Here is a 24,244-nt window from a genome sequence, read left to right as displayed (position 1 = left end):
CCCAATTACTTATATACAGCACTACCTTATATATTGAAATGAGTAATGATTATTACACCTATGCTATTACACACCTTTTTAACTGAAAATCGGGAGTTAAAGACATGATCGTGTCTTTGTGTGTAAATCCTATAAAAATTATATTAACTATATTTTCCTTTTGTAATTTTCTTGCTTGGAATGTTCAGAGTATTGGACAAGATAAAAGCAAGCACCATCAAATGCTTTAAGAAAAGATTGATTAATAATAAAGGAGGCATGGCAATGGCATCGTCTCAAATTCTTTAAGAAATATTGATTAATAATAAAGGAGGCATGGCAATGGCATCGTCGTGTGTCCCGGACCTACAAAGTACACTAAAATGTTCCGTATGAGCAGTATGTACAATATATACGGCCGTCAAAGCAATAGATAATCATTGTCAAGACTATTGGATTACAAAACAAGGCTCACTGCCACTGAATGGATTAAGAAATTTGAGTGAGACGTATCACCGAGCACCACTTACGAGAAATAAGCCATCATAATATGCAAGTGCTAATAAGACTGATTGGGAATTATAAGTTCATTACAGCTGGCTGAGACTTGTAGTAACTTAAATTGTTCAAGCCTTTGGTATGAGGATGGAACTTCTAGTGTTTTGGGTGTTGGGATTATGTGCATTGGGTCTAGGAGGGGCTTCCATTTCATGGGCTGCCATGGATGATAATCAAAATTATGTAAAGGAATGCGGCTTTACTAGATATCCTATCCTCTGCGTTGAAACCTTGACCAGATTGGACTCAGCCAATCAACCTGTTGACATTGTGTTGGCTCTTGTTAACAAGGCCATCTCTGAGACGAAGCTGACCACTTCAAATTTTGCAAAATTCAGCTCCCAATTTGAAGCCCAAGAATTAGCTGAACGTGCCCATTATGTCACTGGTGGGTAATAACCAACAGCTTCACTTGCATGTTGTTGACAGAGACTCCAATTTCCAATTACAATATACATGTTTGTTTGTGTTACTGTTTGTGTCTCTATTTTTATATTCTTAATTGATTAAGCCCCACTTTTTGTTTTTTATATGGTAGGCTATTGTGAAGAGCTCATGAACATGTCTCTCAAATGGCTTGAGCAGTCCATGTTAGCCATAAAAGATTCTCCGGAGAAAAACAAACATGACATTCAAACATGGCTAAGTGCTGCCTTGACTTTCCAACAAGCTTGTAAAGACTCAGCCGACAGCCTCAGTCTCTCCAAAGAGTACTTCAATATAGTTCAGAACCAGATATCTAAGAAGATGGATTATCTATCTCAATTGGGAAGTAATCCATTAGCTCTTGTCAACAGGATCACCAACACTGGTACTGGTAAGTCAAAGAAGAGCATAACTTTTCCAAAGTGGGTATTTACTCGAGATAGAAAGCTAGTTGAGGCAAAGGCAAATGTCATAGTTGCCAAAGATGGTTCAGGCAACTATAAAACCGTGTCGGAAGCCATCAAAGCTGCTTCTGGGAAACAGTTTGTGATTTACGTGAAGTCAGGGATTTATAAGGAGAAGATTCAAACTAAGAAAGATGGCATCACCTTGATAGGGGACGGCAAATATTCCACTATTATAGTTGGTGACGATTGTGTTGCTAAAGGCTCTTCCACGGCTGCCTCTGCCACATTCAGTCAGTACTTTTGGCACTCTCTCTTTCATTCTGTCTCTCTCTTGCAAGCTTGTATGTTTTGTGCCTTAATTAGGCAAACATACGAAGTTAAGAGTCTATTTGCTAATGTTTTTCTAGTAACGTTGTTTAAGTGTTGTGGAAATATGTATGGGTGAAAAAGTGTTGTAAAAATATGTACAAGTGAAAAAATGTTGTAAAAATACGTGTTATATTATTTAAATAATAAAAATTATTATTTAAACAATACAACCAAACAAGCTCTAAGTGTAGTAAAAAGGCGTTAAAAAAACGAATTTGACTTCTCATCATGCATTTGAGTGCTTCTATCTAGTGCATTAATTAGAGCATAAAATGTGATATGAACATAACAAATGTCCAAAATTAATATCGCTTCAATCTTATGTTTCTGATCCCAGGATCTAATGTACTAGACAGGAAGCCTCACCCTAAAAAAAAAAAAAACAATTAGTCAAAAGAATACATTTTCAGTACAATTATGTTGTACAGTTCCCACGTATATGTAAATATGTAAGTATTCACCAAAAAATGTATATATGTAACGACTATGAATATGAACAATAATATATATATATATATATATATATATATATATATAAAGTATTCATAAGGGTTTAGCATCTATTTAGAAAATTAAGAATAATTGAATTTCTTTTTGTGATATATTAGACTTATTAGTTTGTAAGAATTATATAATAAAATTTGTACTAATGTCATTCTTAATATCTCACCTTTTCTTTTCCTTTCCTTTATTTATTTATTTATTTATTTTGTTTTGTTTTGGTAGATATAACTATTTAATTTGTGATGCTTATTTTTAAGCTAAAGAGGCCTAAGAAAATAAGAACACTATTATTCAATACAACCATGACAAATTCATTTGCCCGATAATGGATGCAACACTTGTTAATGTAGTGCTGACTTTTTGGACATATATATTCTGGCTGCGCAGCAATCACAGGTAACGGATTCATTGCTCGTGACATTGGATTTCATAACACAGCAGGTCCTCAAGGAGGACAAGCCCTGGCTGTGTATATTGCTTCAGATCATTCAGTTTTCTTCAGGTGTAGCATTGCAGGCTACCAGGACAGTTTATGTGCGTTTGCACTCCGTCAATTCTATAGAGAGTGTGACATCTATGGCACCATAGACTTCATTTTTGGAAACGCTGTGGCTGTTTTTCAGAGCTGCAATTTAGTACTTCGTAGACCACAAGGTCCACAACGTGGTTACAATGTGATCCTAGCAAATGGGAGGAATGACCCTGGTCAAAATACTGGCTTCTCGGTTCAAAAGTGTAAGATCATGGTGAGCTCAGATTTTTCTGCTGTCAAACATTCATACAATTCCTATCTAGGGAGGCCATGGAAGGAGTACTCTAGAGCAGTAATAATGGAATCAACCTTAGATGATGCTATAGCGCCTAGAGGTTGGATTGAATGGCCTGGAACCGAGAGTTCTACCCTCAAGAATCTGTATTTTGCAGAGTACTCAAATGTAGGGCCTGGAGCTGGACTTTCCAACAGGGTGCAGTGGTCTGGATATCATGTTATTGGAGCCGATGAAGCAGTCAAGTTTACTGTCTCTAAGTTTATCGCTGGGACTTCATGGCTGCCTTTCACCGGCACACCTTTCATCTCCGGTCTGGAACAAGTTAATAAAAATCTTTAATTTTATTCTGAGTGTTTCACTTTATACTCCATAAATTATGTGTTTCACTTTGTACTCCATAAATTATGTTAGGTCATGTCATTTTATCTTTTTTTTTTTATTAGATACATTCTAGTATTGTTAGTAGAGTATAATGTATAACATTAAGAAGGAAAAATAAGATTTTTATTTGCAGTAAGCAAGTAGATCTTAGGATTGCTCATGTTTTAAGATATATATATATATATATATATATATATATATATATATATATATGTGTGTGTGTGTGTGTGTGTGTGTATAGTTAATTTGTAACTCTAGATCAATTACCCAAGAAAAGAAACAAAAATACCATATTGTTCTGCCCTCTTTTTCATCTTGGAATGGTAATGATTATAAATATATGTTCCTTAATTTGGTTGCTGTTTTATAGTTGACTTCTATGCTTTATCTGGACACTGGAGGCACCTCTTGCATTTCTCATTCTCTATTGTTCAAAAAAGAACATTTCCAAAATATGTAGTAAGATTACTACTTACTAATGATATAGCTGTTATATGGAATAAAGTGAGGACTCCAAACTGAAGGCAAAAGACATTTTTTTGATTGATAAGGCAAAAGACATTAATTACTTTAACATGGGATTTCTTTTTGTGAGTGCTTCATGCGACATGGGAACATTCATCATGAAAATTTAAGCTAATAGGAATGACAATGTTGAATATAAACCATTCATCTTTCACAATTACGAAATTATCATTTAGGTCCAATGGCATTTTTTTTAGTGCTTCCAACAAAGATATTCACAATTAAAACAACCTAAGCAACAACGTTACTGAATAAGAAAAATTAGCATTTTACTTTTCTTTTTTCTTTTTTCTTTTTTGAGAAACAGCATTTTACTTATTTCATTTGGAAAATGACTCAACAGCAAATTACTATCACATTTATACCAACTGAATGAGGTGGTTTGGGCAGCGTTTGATGCCTAGTTTGAAGGCTTGTTTTGCATATCATTGTGTTACACTTAGGTGTCAAAGACTTTGCAATGACTCATGCATATAATAGCACTCTGTAGGAAACACCAAATTGAATTAACATTGTCGGTAGAGAATTCAAATTCCATTGTCGGTGGACTTGAAATGGTCATAGATAAAGTTCACCGACAATGGAATTTCTAATGAGTCAAGCCCTAAATAGTTTGTATTGAAATCGTGCATCAATGGGGTCCATTAGGGATACATTTTCTATTTTGCCTTAAATTTAAATAGAGAATTAGACTAGCTTAATTTCTACAAAGAATATTAAAGTTTGAACTTTATATATATATATATATATATATATATATATATATATATATATATATTAACACAACTGTTATTCATCCAAAAAGAAATAAAATTTATAGTATATATATAGACTTTATCTACTTTATAGATAAAGTCTCTTGTGTTAGTGTCTTTGGCTCTCTTAAAATGGTAAGCTTGGGTTGGATCTATCGACTTCTTGTGTGGTGGTGAGTTTGATTATTTTTCTCTGTTGAAAAAAAATACAGAGAGAGAGAGAGAGTTATGAGTGTAATTTATTTTAGAATTTTACTAATGTGTGTCCTTAAAAAATATATTAATAAACTATTTTAAGAAGACTTTTATAGAAAAATGAAAAAAAAAAACACAAACACAAACTTTTTTTACAACTTTTTCAATTCCCATAAAACGTTTTTAAAATGAATAATTAATGCCCTTTATTTTATAAAGGAATGAGATGTCTTTAGGCTCCTGGAATTTTCCTTGAGCAAGCACCTCTCATTTAGAGTCCTTTTTCTTTTTTTTTTCCTTTTTAATTTTGTGAGAAACGGGAAGGTTGCAACCTAAATGGATTAGAACACAATTAAGGTTGATTGAAAATAAGACTAGACTTGATGGGTGATCACAAGAACTGTAGCTTCTAGCCAGCTAGTCCTCTATACTCACATGGTTGTCCCTCCCCACTTTTAAACTAATTATTTGTCCTTTTCGAAGTCTTTATCGACTTTTAGCATCACTAAAAGTTATAGGATTTCTTATCGTGGAACACATTTCCGATCAAACTATCAATCTTTAACTTTGGTTTTGGATCATCTAACATGGAATTCAATTGTTATAATGACGATAGAGAAGATAGTTAGTTATCACAGGTAGTATCACAAGTCCCATCCCTTCGATGAGCTGATTTTTAATTAGAAGGGGTTATGGAAGGGGGTACCTAATTAATCATTGTATTATATTCACAACATTAAAAACATTTATATATATATATATATATATATATATATATATAAAAGAGAACTTCACATATGATTAATTATCATATTATATTCACACAAAAAAAAACGTTTTTATATAAGACGATTAAATGAGATAATTAATATTTGCTATTCATAGACTATTTGTTTAGGAGCAACAAATTTGCCACTACTATTTATAATAACTTGATGATGTATGTGACTGTAATTGCTAAACCATCACTTTCATATTACCATTTTTTTTTTCTTTACTAATTACTGTTACACATTGTAGAAAAAGTTCTAACATAAAAGTTGTCCACAAACTTTCTCGTTTATAGAGAACTATAACTCCATGTTTCTATGGGTTCGAGTTAACTCATTGATAAGGTCTTTTTTATCAAATAAAATATTTGAATTCAAACTCGCTTAAACCAAAAATTTGGCGAAAGATCGATGATATTAAAGCTTAAAAGCATCGCATCAAAGTAGTTAGTAAGTCCATATTTTTTGTCAAAACTAGTAGTACACCAGCACGGAATAATTAAAATTTTCATATAAAAAAAATATAAATGTTTTATAAATATTATTGAAACTATCAAAATTATTAGTAAGCTACTTTAAAGTCTAAATTAACTATCATAATACATAGAGATATTGAGTCACTTGATGTAGAAATAGTATGTATTGTGCAAGTTGTATTATATTGAAATATAAAATTATGAAAGACAATTAATATAATTAAAATAAATAATATATTTTATTTTAATTTTCTTTAAATTTTTTGGTAAGAGAATCTAAGTTGGAGTATAATCTTAAATTTTTTAAAGCCTAGAGAATAGAGTTTTATCTAGATTAAAACATCAGAACAAGACAAATAAATTTTAGTTGGAGTCCATCAAACACAAATTAGTTGGAGTAGAATTTTGAATTATTAAAACTTATAAAGTTTTAGATAGTTCAAACTATCCTAGCTAACAAGTATAAGATATAAGCTACTTTAAAAATTAATGAAAGTGTAAACCAATTGTCATATAGAGAAAGACAATTACTTGTTACAACTACGGTTTTAAGGACCCAACTTTTGTTGTAATAGAATTGAATTTTTTTTTTATCCAAATCATGTTCATCCAAATCATCATTAGAGAAAAAAAGAGCAATGTTTCTAACTTTCTTCTTAAAAAAATTTTCTTTGTCACTAGCGAAAGTCTGGGTTCCCCAACTTCTCCTAGGCTGGGAAAGAGTCAGTCCCTTCCTTTTGAAGGCTAGTTAGTCCCTGTTAGCCACCATTTGGTTACTACAGGCTAGTGGGTTTTTTCTTGTAGGGGTTTTGGGAAACACTTTATTTTCTTTTGTTTCATGGAGGAGATTACTGCGAGGTGGAATAAGATGTCTCTTCAAGGACCGGAGGATGATAAGTTTGATCTCCGATCTGACATGGGGTCAAAGGAATTCATCTTGGCTGCAAAGTTTCTCACAAAACGGGTCCTTAATGTTAATGCCATAGCTCGTAATTTCTCTCAACTATGGCACACTCGGAATGGATTCAAGATTAAGGATCGTGGGAACCATATTGTTCTCTTTATCTTCAAGAATAAGTTTGATTGTGATAGAATCTTTTCTTCTCAACCTTGGAGTTTTGATAAATTTCTGGTGATTTTTCAGAGGTATGATAATAGCACCCACGTACAAAACTTGGATTTTGAGAGAGTCCCTTTTTGGGTGCAAGTATAAGACATTCCGATCAACTTTATGAATAAAACGATGGCTAAAGGACTATTTTCAGGTATTGTGAAGTCTGCCCTTCTGATTTCTCAGCTATGGAAGGAGGTGATCATTTGCATGTGCGTGTTATTCTTGATATATCAAAGCCTCTATGTCGCAGACGTAAAATCACCCTTGAAGGTGGAACCACGAGGTGGGTATCTTTTAAGTACTAAAGGCTGCCAAGTATCCGCTATTGGTATGGTTTTTTAACTCATGGAGATAAAGATTGTGATCTATGGATCAACAGTGAAGGCACGCTCACAATGGAGGATCGGAATTATGGGGCTTGGTTACGAGCTCCGTTATCAAATCAAATTAGAAAATCCACCATATTCTACCAACAGAAAATAGATTCTAAGGTTTTAAAGGATTCAGAAAGTGCAACCTTTTTGAAATCTCACCAAGCATCCTCTTCGTAGAATGGAGTTTCGACGGAATCGTTGGAGAAGGTAATTTCAGATTCTTCGCTTCCAAATATCTCTAATTCTACTTCATATCCTATTTTCAGGGATTTGGATGATCTTCTATCGGGATTTGGGGGTCAGCTCAATGTAGAAGGAAATTTTGTGCATACTTTGCACGAAATTGATGCAGATTTGAATAAATTTGATGCGATGGAAGGCGTGGATGGGAATTTGGAAGTGTTACCAAATAAGGAGTCTGTTATTTCTGCAAAGCCTAGTGCCGAGGATATCCACGTAAGAAGTACAACTCAGCCCTCAGCCACATGTAATTCTCCATCACTTATCAACAAGTCAAAAAGACCCCCTTTGGTAGACCTCTCGAATGCATTGACTCTCCCACGTGCACCTCACTTCCACCTAAACCGTCCTAGACCCGCGTTAATCATATACCTTCTGAATCTGAGGAAAACTTAAAGGTACTCACAAGAAAAAAGAGGGCTACATTGTCCAGGAAAAATCAGCAAGTTGTTTCCAAAAAACTAAATTGGTTTCACATGTTGATGAAGAAAATGCAGTCACATTGGCGAAGGCTGGTTCCCAGCTCTGCCATGAACAATGAATCTCATCTGTTAGAACTGTCAGTGGCTTGGGAACTGGCAGACAGTTCATGAGCTTGGAGAATTATTCTGGGCACTAAATCCCTCAGTCGTGTTTTTAGCCAAAACATGGTTGGAAGAAGCAAGGCTAACCAGTATTCGTGATTCTCTTCAATTCGGTCATTACCATGGTGTTTCAAGGATTACTCGTGGGGGTGGCTTAGCTCTCTTTTGGAAGAATGGACTTACTTTAAATGTGGAATAATCATCTCAGAATCATATAGATGAGGTGATTAATAAAGGAAAGGACAATGCATGGCGTTTCACAAGAATTTATGGACCACCAGAAACGCAATTGAGATCTGAAACATGGGAGCTGATTTGTACTCTTCATAGATGTGGATCTTTGCCATGGCTGTGTGGAGGCGATTTTAATGAAATTTTGAAATCACTTGAAATGAGTGGTGGCAGACTTAGACCCTATGGCCAAATGGAACAGTTTCGTGAAGTGTTGGACGAGTGTAATTTATGGAGCACCAGAAACGCAATTGAGATCTGAAATGTGGGAGCTGATTCATACTCTTCATAGATGTGGATCTTTGCCATGGCTGTGTGGAGGCAATTTTAATGAAATTTTGAAATCGCTTGAAATGAGTGGTGGCAGACTTAGACCCTATGGCCAGATGGAACAGTTTCGTGAAGTGTTGGACGAGTGTAATTTATTGGATCTAGAATTCTCAGGAAATAAGTTCACTTGGTCAAAGACTTATCTGAAATTGGGAGGCTTGTCAAAAGAGCCTTTCGCAATGGAGTAAGCTCTCTTTCTGCCATGTGAGACGAGAGATTATTGAGAAGAAGAAGATGTTGAATGTGGCTGAACGTGAAGCAGCTTAGGGAAGACATGTGGACCAGTTCCTTAAGCTTAAATTGAAAATTGTGGACCTCCTCTGATTAGATAAAAAAAATGTGGCAGCAACGGAGCAAGGAGCATTGGATGATTTCCGAAGATCATAATTCCAAGTACTTTCATATAAGAGCTTCGCAACGTTTCCATTGTAACAGAATAGTGGAGCTCCGAAATTCAAATGGAGTGTTGGTTTCAGGCGAAGGAAATCTATCCTCTCCTCAAGGTCGACAGAAGTAGATGATGTTGTCCAGTCCATTAAATCTGTTGTGATCGAAGATATGAATAATAGTCTGATCAGCCCTTTTTCTCAGATGGAAATTGAGTTTGCACTAATCAAATGGCTCCCCTTAAAGCCCCCGGTTTTGACGGAATGCCTCCCATTTTTTTCCAAAAATTTTGGAGTGATGTTGGCGACGATGTAGTCCAGGCAATGCTGTTTTTCCTCAATTCCGGCAGCCTCATTTTAGGTCTAAACCATACTTTTATTTCTTTTATTCCTAAAGTTAAAAATCTTGAGTATGTCATTGAATTTCACCCCATTGCACTATGTAATATTTTATATAAGCTTGTATCAAAAGTGTTGGCCAACAGGTTGAAAAAAGTTTTACTTCATATCATCTCAGAATCTTAGAGAGCCATTCAATCCGATAAGGCAATTTCTGACAATATCCTGGTGGTTTTTGAGACTCTTCACCATATTAAGCAAAAGAAAAGGGGCAAAGTGGGGCATCTAGCTCTGAAGTTGGACATGAATAAAGCATACGATAGATTGGAGTAGGTGTTTCTCAAAAAGGTGATGGAAAAAATGGGTTTTCATAGTAGGTGGGTTGGCTGGATTATGGAGTGCGTTCAATCAGTGACTTACTCAGTTTTGATAAATGGTGAGCCTATGAAACCCATTACTCTAACTAGAGGTATTCGACAAGGAAATCCCTTATCCCCCTACCTTTTCCTTCTATGTTCGAAAGGTTTAAATGGCCTATTAGAGCAAGCGGTGGCGGCAAAGCACCTTGAAGGTTTCTCCATTTGTAAAAATGGGCCAAAAATATCCCACCTTTTGTTTGCCAATGATAGTCTCCTCTTTTGTCATGCTAGAGTGGAAGATGTGTCAAAATTTCTAGTGATCCTTGGGAAGTATGAGAGAGCTTAAGGGCAAAAAATAAATGCAAATAAAACCACAATTTTCTTTAGTGGTAATGTGACAGATTTGGCAAAGCTGCAAGTGCAAAGTCTCTTGGGTGTTTCAGAAATAAAGGAGTATGAGAAATACTTGGGTTTTCCGACGGTTGTGGGAAAAAATAAAAGAGCAAGTTTCAATCATATAAAAGATCGTGTTTGGGGAAAACCTCAGGGTTGGAAGGAAAAACTTTTATCCCAAGCCGGAAAGGAGGTATTGCTTAAAGCTGTGGTCCAAGCTATTCCGACCTTTGCTATGAGTTGCTTTCTTCTTCTAGTTGGGCTTTGTCAAGACATTGAGATGCTTGTTCATAGATTTTGGTGGGGTCAAAGAGGAGAACGTCGGAATATACATTGGAAAAAATGGGAAGTGCTATGCAAATCCAAGGAGGAGGGTGGCATGGGTTTTAAAGACTTATGCAAGTTCAATGAGGCCTTGTTAGCAAAACAAGTGTGGAGGTTGGTTCATGATAGGCACTCACTGTTTTATAAGGTGTTTAAAGAAAGTATTTTCCTCATGGATCCATTTTTGAAGCTACTGCATCTTCGGGGTCTTATGCTTGGTAAAGCATCATGAAATCGAGACATCTGATTGAAGCCAGTGCAAAATGGAGAATAGGAGATGGTCAGCATATTAGAATTTTCATTGATAAGTGGCTGCCTAATGGAAATGGAGTCATATCTTCTTCCTCAGTTGAGCTTCATCCGCAGGCCACAGTTTTTGAGCTCATTAATGGGACATTCGGTTGGTGGAATATTCAGCTGATTGATCACTGTTTTCATCCTCCTGATGCAGCTCGGATCAAAGCACTCCCACTTTGCTCGACTCCACAGCCTGACATGCTGATTTGGCCCTTTGAACATTTTGGAAGTACTCAGTCAAAACCAGGTATAGATTGTTGTGTGATGCCCAGGATTCCGTTGAAAATTTGCCCCTAGTCATTACTAACGAAAAGGGTTTCTAGAAGAAGCTTTGGAGAATTCAGGTCCCAGGAAAAATTACACACTTTCTTTGGAAGGCTTGCACGAACTCCCTAGCAACTAAAGAAAATTTGGTGAAACGCAAAATCCATATTGATGCAGCCTATACTCATTGCTTATGTGCTTCAGAAGATATCCATCATTCACTGTGGAGTTGCAGTGGTCTTAAGGAGATATGGGAGAAGGACTTTGGCTGGGTTCTCAAGTTTGGGATGGTCTTTACATCATTTGGGGAGTTGGTAAAGCAAGTCTTCACAAAATCAAAGACAGTAGCTTTGTTTGCTATGACTGCGTGGTTAGTGTGGTATCACAGGAACAAGACTCGATTGAATGAAAACACTAGGCCACTGGGTCAGATTGCAGGCTTTGCATGTGATTATATTCACAATTTTGTGCCTCTAAAGCGTAGTTCCCCCACTGTTCGTTAAGCTACTTCTAGAAGTTGGAGTCCACCTACACGAGATAATTGGAAGATAAATTTCGATGGGGCAATGTTTGGTGAATCTGATGAAGCTGGAGTCAGGGTGATTGTTCGTAATTCCAAAAGCGAGGTGAAGGCTGCGTTGGCAGAGAAGATCAAAAAGCCACCATCAGTGGATGCGTTGGAGTTGGTGGTTGCTAGACGAGCTGCACTCTTTTCTCAGGAACTTAGTCTTGATAGGGTGATTTTTGAAGGGGATTTGGAGCAGGTAATGAGGGCCCTTCAATGGGGTGGCTAGGATTTTGCTTCGGGTGGCAATCTAATCCGAGATATTTTATGCATCGTAAACTCCTTTATGAGTACCTCTTTCTCTCATGTCTGTAGGCAGGGTAATGTGGTAGCTCATACCCTAGCCCAGAGAGCTAGACATTGTTTTTCTATTTCAGTTTGGTCCGAGTCCTACCCAACGGATATTGCATCTTTTGTATTATCAACCTTTGAATTAATAAAGTCATCGGTTTCCTTCTAAAAAAAACATCATTAGAGGGATCAAAATCCTCTTCCTTGATGGTTTTTAAATCCATAGATTTTTCCTACTAGTCTAAAGTAGGGATAGTTCAAAAAATTTGCAAGGAGCTAACAAATGCATCAACCTTGATAGTGTCAAGGTCCTTACTCTCCCCTATGATAATGACCTTAGTACGGAATCTCTTAGGCAAATATCTCATCATTTTCCTAACAATTTTAGGCTTAAGGAATTTTCTCTACTTCAAACATAGATGTTTGATATAAAATTCATCAAATGACTCATCTCTTATCTTAATTTCTTCAAACATAAATGTTTGACATTTGAAATTTTGGAAGTCGTAACAGCTTTAATACCTTCATGCATGTGCAGTCATTGGTATAGCCCAAGCCTGTTTAGCAGTTCCAACATTAGATTTCCTCCTAAAATCTTCTTAAGATACAACCATAAATATCACATTCAAAAATTTATTATTATAGTATGCCTTCGCAAATAGATCTTTGGTCCATTAATAAGTGGGGTTTTTAGGTTTGGTTCAACATTTCTCAACAGATTACCACACTTTTTCTTCAATGGATTCTAGAAATGCTCTCATGAACTTTTTTCAATAAGCATAGTTATTTTCATCAAAGTGGAGTGAGATACTCAAGAATTGACCACGATCCATTGGATCTAAAGATCACACTCAAGAAACTAACCATGGAATCCACTAAACCTAATGCTCTAATGCCAATTGAAAAGACTTGTTTGACCCCTTAATTTAATAAGGGGTGGATTAATCAAGTTAAGCCAATTAACCACAATGAACCAAATTAAAGGCTGATGAGTTATCTAAATTAAATTATCTTAAGAATTGATGGTAAATAGAATTTTAGTTGGAGTAGAATTTTTATTTCTTGAATCTTAGTAATAGAGTTTTGACTAAAATACAAATCCTAACAATTAATAAGCTAAAATAATTTAATAATTAATTAGAGTATAGCCAATTTCTTGTAGAGTGAAAATAACCACTTAGTGTAAACATAGTTCTTAAGACCCAACTTTTATTATATTAGTATATGATTTGACTAATCTCACTCCAAAATCTCCTGCATCAAACTAGCCATCAAACACTCTAAATTTCAAATTGCTATAGTAACTTGCTAGGTTTTAGAAAATTATCTTGTAAGAAAGTGGTCTCATGCTAAAATTTCCTATAATACCACCATCTATATTTGGGAGATATCATAGCAATAAAAATATCAGTTATTTTAATCACCTCTCTCTCTCTCTCTCTCTCTCTCTCTCTCTCTCTCTCTCTCTCTCATAGTACCACTTATGTGGCATTTGTCACATGGGTCTAATTTTAAAAAAAATTTGTTTGTGATTTGTTGGTGAGCCAGATTTGCTGCTCAAAAGGTAGGGCTTGAATGGGAAGCTTGAAGGGGGTATTTATATTGGAGAATAAAAAAAAATTAAAAAGAGTATAAAAGACTATTTATATGGAAATGAAGAAGAAACAGAGAGCCTACATGCTACAAGTGAAATGAATTTTATGGTGACCTTTTAGCTAGAATATAACTTAATATTTAGATAAGTTGATATTAATGCATATTTTCTTGTTCAAGATTAACTGATAGCTCCTGGTATTTCCAATCGCTAATTCCCTTTTTCAATTATTAAAAACAACAAAAAAACAAAACTAGAGGTGAACAAATAAAGATTGGGCTTTAGCCCAACCATGTAGTCATGTAGGTTTGGGCAAAAATAACAAGGCCCAAGTAGTTTAAAATGGAAAGCTTCCTGAACAAGCTGAATTGAGGTTTAGGTTCATGATTCTTTGTCAACCCTCATTAATGGTCTTCCATTCATATTTCCTCCACCATTACTATATAAACCCCCCCTCTCCTTCATTCCAAGACACACACAAAAACCCCGTCTCTTCTCCTCTCTTAAGTTTTAGGAAGTTAAGTAGTCTTATCATATCTTGGTCTTCTTGAGACTTAAGGTATTGAGTGAGACTCACTTTTCCTCTCCTAACTCTTCTTTTCCTCCACCCTTAGGACCTCCCTCAAGAGTCTCCTTATCCGCCATATGGATCTTACATGAAGGTATAATCTCTTTCCCTAATTATTTTTTTGTGTTATCATGATGAGAGTTTAAGATTAAAGCATGATAATAATCATTTAAATTCCTTTGAATATGTTTGAATGTTCTTAATTGTTCTTATATGTTCTTCACATGTTCTTGGTTGTTCATCACATGTCCATGTATAACACTAGTTTCGATCTTAAATCCACATCAAAAATATGAAAAACATGTTTGTTTCATAATTCTTTCAAATCCTTGAATCTAAGTTATCACCATCCACACATATTCACTTGAATTTATTTTTCAATCCAAACCCAATGCTTAATAAATTGAATAAGGATCTATCACATACACATACATTAAATTCACCATGTAAATTGATTGATATATTGGATTATATGATATGAATGTTGGCCACCATAGTCTAGAAGACCGGTTTCACCGAGCAAGGTGGGTGCCTAACACCTTCCCATCTTATAACATAGCCTCCGAGTTTAGATCAAGGGTTAGTAGATCCAATGCTTATCCATGTAATTTTTCAATTTCTAGATTGTAACTAGGAAACAAAGACATGTACTTTATCTTAGATTGTGCCCAGGACCAAAGCCATGTAATTTCCTATGATCAATGTAAATTCAAATTCAAAATTAATAAAATGAAGAATTTTTCAATTTTGGTTTTCTTATTTTTTCAATAATTAAATAAGTGGTGACTCCATTATAAAACACTTAATCTAAAGGGGAAAATATAACTAGTCGAACCTCCATTTTAAGAGGCAATAACACGACTCCACCCATTCATGTGGGTTTGGCCCAACACTCTATAAAACGGGCCGAGGGAATGGTCTCTCACAACTACCTGACTGTAAGGAAGCCGCTAGAAACCTGAAGGTTCAAGCAGCGTGGTTCGTCTTGATAAATGACCACCTGTATATGAGGGGTTTCTCTTGACCATACCTAAGATGTTTAAGCCCCGGAGAAGCGAACTATGTCATGAGAGAAGTACACAAAGGGATCTGCAGCAACCACTCGGGGTCGCGGTCGTTGGTGCATAAATTAATTCGGGCTGGATATTACTGGCCCACTATGTAGAAGGACGCCCAAATTCATGTCAAAGTCAGCGACAAATGTCAAAGGTTCTGCAACAACATCCAATAGCCGATGGAAGAACTAACCCCAATGACAGCTCCATGGCCACTTGCCCAATGGGAACTGGACATCATGGCCCATTCCTGATAGTAGTGAGACAGCTGAAGTTCCTAATAATCGGCATAGACTACTTCACCAAATGGGTAGAAGCTGAAACCCTGGCCACCATCACAAAGAAGAACGTACGAAGCTTCATTTGGAAGAACATCATTTGCAAGTACGAGATCCCTAGGGTCTTGGTCTCAGACAACGGGAAGCAGTTCGACAACGACTCTTTTAGGGACTTTTGCTCATAGTTAGGGATCATGAACCACTACTCCTCCCCTGCCCACCCTCAAGCTAACGGGCAAGTTATGGTCACGAACCGATCCTTGCTTCTAATTATCAAGACTTGGCTCGAGGGGGAAAAGGGTGTATGGTCAGAAGAGTTGCCTAGCGTACTATGGGCGTACAGGACTACAGCCAAAACCCCTACAGGAGAAACGCTGTTTCGACTGGCATACGGAAGTGAAACAGTCATCCTAGCTGAGGTCAGACTCACGAGCTACAAGGTGGACAACCACGATGAAGGGAGGAATGATGAGGCCATGCGTCCACAGCTTGACCTAGTTGACGAGGTCAAGGCGACAGCTGAACAGACACTCACATTAGACCAGGACCTCATGGCCAAGCACTACAACTCTCGAGTCAAACACCGAGAATTCAAAGTTAGAGACCTCGTCTTGAGGAAAGTAATGGGCGCTGCCAGAGACCCTGCACAAGGAAAACTCAGCCCAAACTAGGAAGGACCCTAGAGAATCACTTCATGGCTGAGGAAAGGCACCTATCATCTGGAAACACTAGACGGACAGAAGTTGCACCACCCGTGGAACACCGAGCATCTCCAAAAATACTACCAGCAGACATAATAATATGAAAAGTGACATTCCTCATTCTCCAATTTGTTTAATTTTTGCTACAGTACTTTCTAAGCCCATAGGGCCGATTTTTTTTTTCTTTCTTTAACGAACAATTTTTCTATATGCATTTGTCATAATAAGAGGAGTTTTTTTATCTTGTTTCTACATGTTTATTCTACATGCCTACCAAGTCCACAAATGGACAGAATTAGTTAGTCCATAAGTGGACGGATTCATAATTACCACCAGAAGTGGACAACCTTATCATGTGAGGATGAATCAACATATAGTCCACGAATGGATGAATTCACTATTAAGTCCACCGGTGGATGGACCCATGATTATGTCCATTAAGTGGACAAGTTCATCCCACAAGGATGGCTTAATATTATCAAGTCCACAAGGGGACAGATCCATAATTAAGTGGACGGGTTCACAACTTAGTCCATAAGTGGATGAGTTCATCCTAAAAGGATAAGTAAATGCTAGTCCACAAGTGGACGGATCCATAGTTGAGTCCATAAGTGGACGAGCTTATTATTAGCCCACAAAGTGGACGAACTTATTACTAAGTCCACAAAGTGGAAGAACCTACTAACAAAACCACAAAGTGAACGAGTCCATTACTAAGTCCACAAAGTGGACTAGTCCATTACTAAGTCCACAAAGTGGACGGATTTACCAAGTCCACAAGGTGGACGAGTTTATCAAGTCCACAAATGGACGAGATACTCAGGTCCACAAAAGGACGAGTTTAGTCCACAAGTGGGCGAGCTTTTTAATCCCACAAGTGGACGAGTCTATGTCCAAAAGCAAACAGAGTTGTCCTAGTATCCTAAAATAGATATACAAAGTCCTCGAGAAGGACACATTCACAAAATAAAAAGCACACTCAATCAAGACATGAAAATCAACTAAAGCAATACATAGAGATCAAATAAAGCAATGAATGTAGAGAAACGCTACAGCACAAAAAGTGTTTTTACAAGCAAAGCCCAAAAAACAAAAGGACATTAAACATGGTCTAGAAATTAGGTCAAATTTACAATAAAAAAAAAAAAAAGGCTAAGTTCAAGAGACCGGGGGGTCTTGTGGGTCTTCGCCACCCTTAGGAGGAAGGCCCTAGATGCCTAGAGTAGAAGGGTCTTTAGCATTAGGAGGATTGGCCGACAGGAACAAAGGGATGATGGGTTGGTCCACAACGGGTTGGGCAAGGACAATACTATCACCTTTTGGGTCCGCCTCAGACTTGGTGAAGTCGTCACTTTTTTCAAAAATAGTATTGCCCACGAGTGTCGACAGCAGAGGATCATCCATAGTAACCTTAGATAAATCCAATTTAGGGTAGGCAGATTTGACCTACTTCAGGCAGTCCTCAAACCCATCACCATAATAGACGGTGCAAGCATCTATAAAAGGCTGCGAAGCCTTAAACTTTGCCACAACATCATTCCTGGCTATCTCCTCCTCCAGCTTTTCATTTAGCTTCTTCACCTTCTTATTGAGTGTATGAAGAGCTTCCTTGTACTACTTTTGCCCGTCAATTAGGTTCTTGATGTGCTTGTGTAGACGAGTGATCACCCCCTTTCTAGCGACACTTCTATCCTGCAATGCCTTCATACATACCAGTGCCTACATGACAGAAAAGCCATCAGCTTATCGAACAATCGAAGTCAATAAAAAAGGAAAGGAAGAAACATACCTGGGCAAGGTCAAAAAGGCCTAACGCCCCCAGCTTCTCCATCGCTTGCTCAACATAAGGATCCATCTCCTCGTCCTTGTTGATGGACTCCATTACCTTGACGACGTAGTCCTTGTGGGTAAGAATGTGGCGATCAGGTCCCTGAGTGACGGGGCTTGATGTCGTCATTAACCCCTTGCCTGCCCCGTGGCTCTGCTTAGGGGGCAACATTTTCTTGGGGTCCTCATCCCTAAGGGTAAGGGCAGCTTTCTTGGGAGGACGATCGTCCTTCTCGTCAGCCTTCCTTTTAGCATCCAACTTTCCAACAGCCTTAGGGGCTAACGAAGACGTCCCATCCCTCTTTGTTTTCTTTTCTTCTTCGTTCCTACAGGCAATAGCTGCCCGCACCAACGCCCTCTACCTAGCTCCCTCCATTTCTACAAAAGATGAGAAACGAGAATTAGAATAAGAAATGACAAAAAGAAAGCAACGGGAGAAATTAAGGGATACTTACGTCGACGAGAATAGGCGCTTAACTTGCGAGCTACCGAAGTCAGTTCTGGACCTCTGTAGTAAAGGTGTAGAGTGTCGAGTGTAATAAGGTCTCGACACTTCCGCTCTTCCAACAAGATTTCTGTTACCCAATGGATAAAGTCTTCTTGCTTAGCTGTGATATGTGGATGAACACTAGCTGAAGAAAAGAAAAGTAGACGGTGTTATAAATTTGAAACAAGTAAACTAACGGAAGAAGCAAACAGGATTAACCTGAATCCTTGACAAAAGTCCAAGCGTTGTCAAAACCATGGGGCATCGTCTCCCACTCTTCCTAATGGCATACCCAATTCGTCCCTTTTACAAAGAAGTACCTGCCTTTCCAATTCCTATTAGAATCAAGCATTTCGTATACTAGCTTCAACCCCTTCTTCCTTGTTGCAAAGTGGTATATCCCCTGGGACGAGACAATTTGTTGAAGTTGATAGCACCAAAAGAACTTGTCAAAAGCTAGTTGACAGTTCCCGCCACTCAGACGACCCCACAAAATCTCAGCCCCAATGAATATCCTCCAAACATTAGGGGCAATTTGGCTAACAGACAAACCCAAAAAGTTAGCCAACTGGCGGTGAAGTGTCGTCAGTGGTAGCCTCAATCCTACCGCAAACATGGCATCGTACATGCCGACATTTGCGGTCTTCCCTGAATAACACTTTTCAAACTTCCCAGGGAGACGGATTGGGATGTCTTCTGAAATTTGATAACGGTCACGTAAGGTGCTGAAAACCTTGTCTGACCGTCATCACCGTCATTTTCACCCTCGTCTCTCTGTCTCTCCTGTTCCCCCTCATACCCTCGTCTTCACCCTCACTCACTACTCCTTCCTCATCTTCTCCACTACAACTTTCCACTTCCTCGTCAAGAGATTGGGCTAATGTTTCCCTCTCTGACAACTAGGAGAAGCCCTCCTTGGGCTCATGACCTTATTGGAAAACCTCGTCGTAACCCACTCCCTCGCTGATCTACGATTGTTCACTCGTCGCTTCTCTAGACATCTAACTACCTACAAGCAACAGATTCATTCTAAGAACCTAAGTTGACAGCCTCACTATGGAATTAATTAACTAGAAAAATGAAAATAAGGAATAGAATAAGAGAAAAGAGAACTTACAAGTAAACGATTCCTTGAGAAAAAAGGATGGTCCTAGAAAGATGACGACAGTGAAGGTGACGAGACCAGCAGGCTAACGGGAGTAGGGAGTTCAAAAGACGACGGGCTCTCTCTCAAGATCAGTAAGGGTGAAAATGTAGGAAATGAGGGAGGGGTTGAGATATATATATATATATATATATATATATATATATATATATATATATATATATATATATATATATATATATATATATAGATAGATAGATAGAAAATGCACGGAAGATGAAGCGACACCTTCATTCAGAAGCGGAGCCAATTAGCTCGCGCCACGTGCTCAAGCATTTAATAAAGGCTGCTTGAGGAATCACCCATAAATGACCTTTATTTTCTCCTAAACAAATAATAATTAATAATAAAAACTACAAAGCTAACTCCATAACTCGTCAGCAAAAGCTGACGAGGCTATGCAGTAAGGGGCAACTGATAAGGGTAATTTTTGTAATATTGATACTCACCCATGCCAAGGTAGAAGGTGACAATCATAATAAGGTCGTCAGCGTCACTCATGACAAACAACGATAGCGTAATGTCTATGGCTCCACCCCGAAGCTGACGATGGCACCTTGGTGAAGGGGATACGTAAACCTTTGACGGGTCTGATGTGGCCTTACTTGGTCTCCATGCATGCGTGTATAAGGATACATCTTGTGCCCCACGCTTAACTCTAATAAAAAAAGACTCCTACAAGGAAAGAACTCTTGGAGATATGCGAATTAAATAGGTTCTCTCCTACAAGGAAAGATCTTCTGAACTGAGATACGGATGTCAACCCTACGCTACTATAAAAACTCCAAAACTCTCACAAACCAAGGTTCGCATAATTTACCTCAGCTCTGGCACTCTAGAGTTGTGAAGAATACTCTGACTTAACCTTCAGAGGGCCTTTGGCCAATACCGCACTGATACTCTCTGAGGGTTTTCTTTGTCTTTGTTTCACAAGTCTTGATTCGAGCACGTGAGCATTGTGCAGCTTATTGACGATTTTCGTCATCATCAAATTATGTAAGTAGGTTGCTTATGGGAAATTGCTTAGGTCACCAATGTTGATGACTTTCATGTTGCACTCTTAAGGCTATGCTCCATATCTACAGTTCCCTTGTTTAAAGATTTCATAGAAATGTACAATATCTTATGAGAAAGATGTTTATGTGCTAAACAGTTCCGAGTGGGCCCTAAATGTATAAACAATATCTCATCTAAAATCCTTCTCAATTGTTGGATGTGTTACTAGATAAAACATTTTGTAGTTTGTGTCATAATGGTTACTCCTGCTTAGTTGGGTACTTATTTTTTAGTGCCATCTTTGCTGCCACCACATCCAACCTCACCACTGGCATATCTAGATTTATATGGAAAGCTCTAAGAAATGGCTAAGGTTCAAGTACTTAAAAGAGAGATCTGTTGAGGTCAGTTTACTAGATAAAACATTTTGTAGTTTGTGTGCTAATGGTTACTCCTACTTAGTTGGGTAGTTCTTCTTCGGTACAATCTCTGCTGCCACTACATCCAAGGTCACCATTGGCTTATTCAGATTTGTCAGATTTGTAAGCTTAGTGTACAAGGATTTTAAGTGTACTATTCAACAAATGTTTTGTGTAGCATGTAGTGATTCCTATTTCAAATTTAAGAATGTAAATGGCGGTAGGCTGAGTAGTTGAGTTGTGTTGATTTGTACAATTTGTTTCATTGCATTAAAAGAGTAGTTTATTGAATGTTGTAATTCAATTTGGAATTGCACAATTGTGTTTATGTTTATATTTTGAGTTAGATTATTAAATTTTGATCAATGTGAAAGAGTGCATCCAAATTTTTTTTTTTATAAAGAAAATGCTTATTTCAATGTTTGCAACTCGTTGAAATTTATCTCAAGATACCCATACTTCGACGTTTATTAACCATCGATAAAAGTATAACATATTTTACAACGGTTGCATAGGCCGTAGAAAAACATTCTGGACATAGTTTTTAATGGTGGTTCTCGACGGTCATTTCAACCGTTGAAAATACTATTTTCAATGATTTCTAGTACTATTTTCAACGGTTTCAACCGTTGAAAATGGTCAAATTTCTTGTAGTGCCCCCACTATGCTTGTGATGGCTTTGAAGAACCATTATGCTTGGTTGAGTTCGTATATTCAACTAATCTTTAACTCTATTAATTACAAATTTGAAGATGGAAGGATTTGAACTCTCGCTACAACATGCAAGGCCTTAATATTTCTGTTAAAAACACCATTAGATGTTACCTGAGCTACAAAGCTCTTTGTTACAAATTTTACTTTTCAACTTAAATAAAAATTAACATTCTTTTAATTAAGTTGACATATAAGGTTTCACGTTTTTCTCACAGAGCAAGTGTTAAAAAATATACTACGTAGAACATGCAACATCAATTAATGCTCAAACAAGTTATAATCATATATTGAATTTTTATTGCCTCCCATTCGATTGTGCCATGTTAATTAATATTCGGAATATAGACGGGCGTCAATGTTGCATCTTTACAAAGTTGCACGAATCCTGAAATTTCATAGGAGGTGATGAGCGACACTCGCGAGTCACAACAAACACTTTTGTTTGCATTCTTCGTAACACCTTTTCCTATTGAACTTTCCTCATCCAATTAAACAGATCAAAGTACTTCTATTACTTTAGCCCTTTTTTAGTCTCCCTTTTCTGTCAAGTTTATTACTTGTGACAAAAGTTGCCTTGGACCCATTTCACTTTTTCTTTCATTGGCTTACCATTACGAGAGATTATTAATGATTTGAGATTAAATTAATCTTTTTAACTTAATTTGTTAAAAATTTTATTTTTTATATTTAAATATATATATATATATATATTTGTAGTTAATGACCATATTTGTAGTTAATGACCATATTTTTTATATTTGTAATTTTGTAGTTAATGACCATATATTTAAAAGGCATATTTTAAAATTGCTATTTAAAAAAAATTCATATTTTCCAATAGCTAGTCAATTAGTAAGCGCTTTAGTCTTTAGTTGAATTTATTGAATTTATGTAATACATCTTGTACAAACACATATGCACTAAAATAATACCTCAAAACTTTATTGAACATGATTAATGTAACGATTTAATGCCTAAGTTGAATATGTTGGATGAACTTGTAGTTTACCCTTTATTTTTTTGTTAGCAATATGGACAAAATTCTTATAAGGAAATCACTTTTATTGCAAAATCTATCTTCTAAGCAAATTCTTATTCACTTGAATAATCTTCTTTTAGATCCTAAACTATGAGAAAATGTCTCATCTTTTCATCCTAATGATCAAGAGAAAATAAAAAGAGCATATTTACAAAGATGTTCTTGTCAACCTCTTAGCAATGATTTCCCTAAAAAAGAAATTAGTAGAGCATTACCTTGATTTAATCCTAATTAGTTTAAAGAATACAAAATATTGGTTGGAACATATCATAAAAAAGAATGATGCATTTTGTTTATATTGTTACTTATTTAGGCAATATGTTGGTAATTGAAAGGGAGATCAGTAGTTTAATGATTACTTGGTTGTGTATATTAAAAAAGATGTAATTAATAACATTGATAATGAAACTATCATATAATAATTTCAAAATATGAAAAACTTGTAGAAGGAAATTTTAAAACTTTATGTAATTGCGACTGTTTTTTTTTTTATGTCAATATATTAAGTCTTATTTTTATTAAATTTTGTTTAATTTAAATTTTTTAATGACCACTCTCAACAAAATTTCTGGAGCCGCCACTACTTCCGCTAGGATATCTAAAAAGAAGACAAAAAGACCTGCCCTAATCTGCTGGTCACAACTGTATCCTACACTGATTTCTGCATTTGGAATTGCATCATACGTAATAATATCAAAGGTAAGTAATTAATTGGGCAAATACTATAGTCTATAGACGAAAAGTTTTAAACGTTTTCTCTGACAAAAGTATAGATAAGATCTCCACAAACCATATGGTTGGTTTCTTGTATCAATGTGTATATTCCCCCAGCCACTACATACCATCATGAAAGTAACAAGTGATGAAACTAAGTTGGGAATCACATTATATTCTTAACGTATAGACTTCGTAACATATATAGCATCAGAGAATAGGAGTTCAAACTTCGAACTTCAAATCATTAGGAAGTGGTACATAATGCAATCCTTTCATCAATTACCTTTTTTTAATAAAATAAAATAAAAAACAACAACAACAACAAACAACAACAAAAATAGGGAGGGGATTTGAATAGAAGATGTCACTAAGTTAGAAGACTCTTGACAAATAAAATACCATTATAGGAGATTTATTACTAGATCTAATAAGCTACATTTGAGGTTATTTTTGCCATAAAAAACAAAGACAAATCCAT

General features: G+C 36.5%; 2 protein-coding genes across 2 annotated transcripts; both read left to right on the top strand.

The window, feature by feature from the left end:
* Positions 1-470: 470 nt before the first annotated feature.
* On the top strand, positions 471-3,530 carry LOC142643691 (putative pectinesterase/pectinesterase inhibitor 54). The gene is made up of 3 exons (XM_075818396.1): positions 471-925; positions 1,076-1,660; positions 2,631-3,530. The coding sequence occupies exons 1-3, from the start codon at positions 619-621 to the stop codon at positions 3,350-3,352; spliced, it is 1,614 nt and encodes a 537-aa protein (XP_075674511.1). The 5' UTR covers positions 471-618; the 3' UTR covers positions 3,353-3,530.
* A 12,413-nt stretch (positions 3,531-15,943) lies between these two features.
* LOC142643186 (uncharacterized) lies at positions 15,944-16,372 on the top strand. Its single transcript, XM_075817731.1, has one exon. The coding sequence runs from the start codon at positions 15,944-15,946 to the stop codon at positions 16,370-16,372; it is 429 nt and encodes a 142-aa protein (XP_075673846.1).
* Positions 16,373-24,244: the final 7,872 nt, after the last annotated feature.

Source organism: Castanea sativa, chromosome 7, assembly GCF_040712315.1.
Source record: "Castanea sativa cultivar Marrone di Chiusa Pesio chromosome 7, ASM4071231v1".
Classification (NCBI taxonomy): domain Eukaryota; kingdom Viridiplantae; phylum Streptophyta; class Magnoliopsida; order Fagales; family Fagaceae; genus Castanea; species Castanea sativa.
This window is presented reverse-complemented; position numbering and strand designations above follow the sequence as displayed.

Coding starts and splice junctions, on each gene's coding strand:
- LOC142643691 (XM_075818396.1), top strand. CDS start 619: ATGAGGATGGAACTTCTAGTGTTTTGGGTGTTGGGATTATGTGCATTG. Junction 926..1,075: donor ACGTGCCCATTATGTCACTG/GTGGGTAATAAC, acceptor TTTATATGGTAG/GCTATTGTGAAGAGCTCATG. Junction 1,661..2,630: donor GGCTGCCTCTGCCACATTCA/GTCAGTACTTTT, acceptor CTGGCTGCGCAG/CAATCACAGGTAACGGATTC.
- LOC142643186 (XM_075817731.1), top strand. CDS start 15,944: ATGGTCACGAACCGATCCTTGCTTCTAATTATCAAGACTTGGCTCGAG.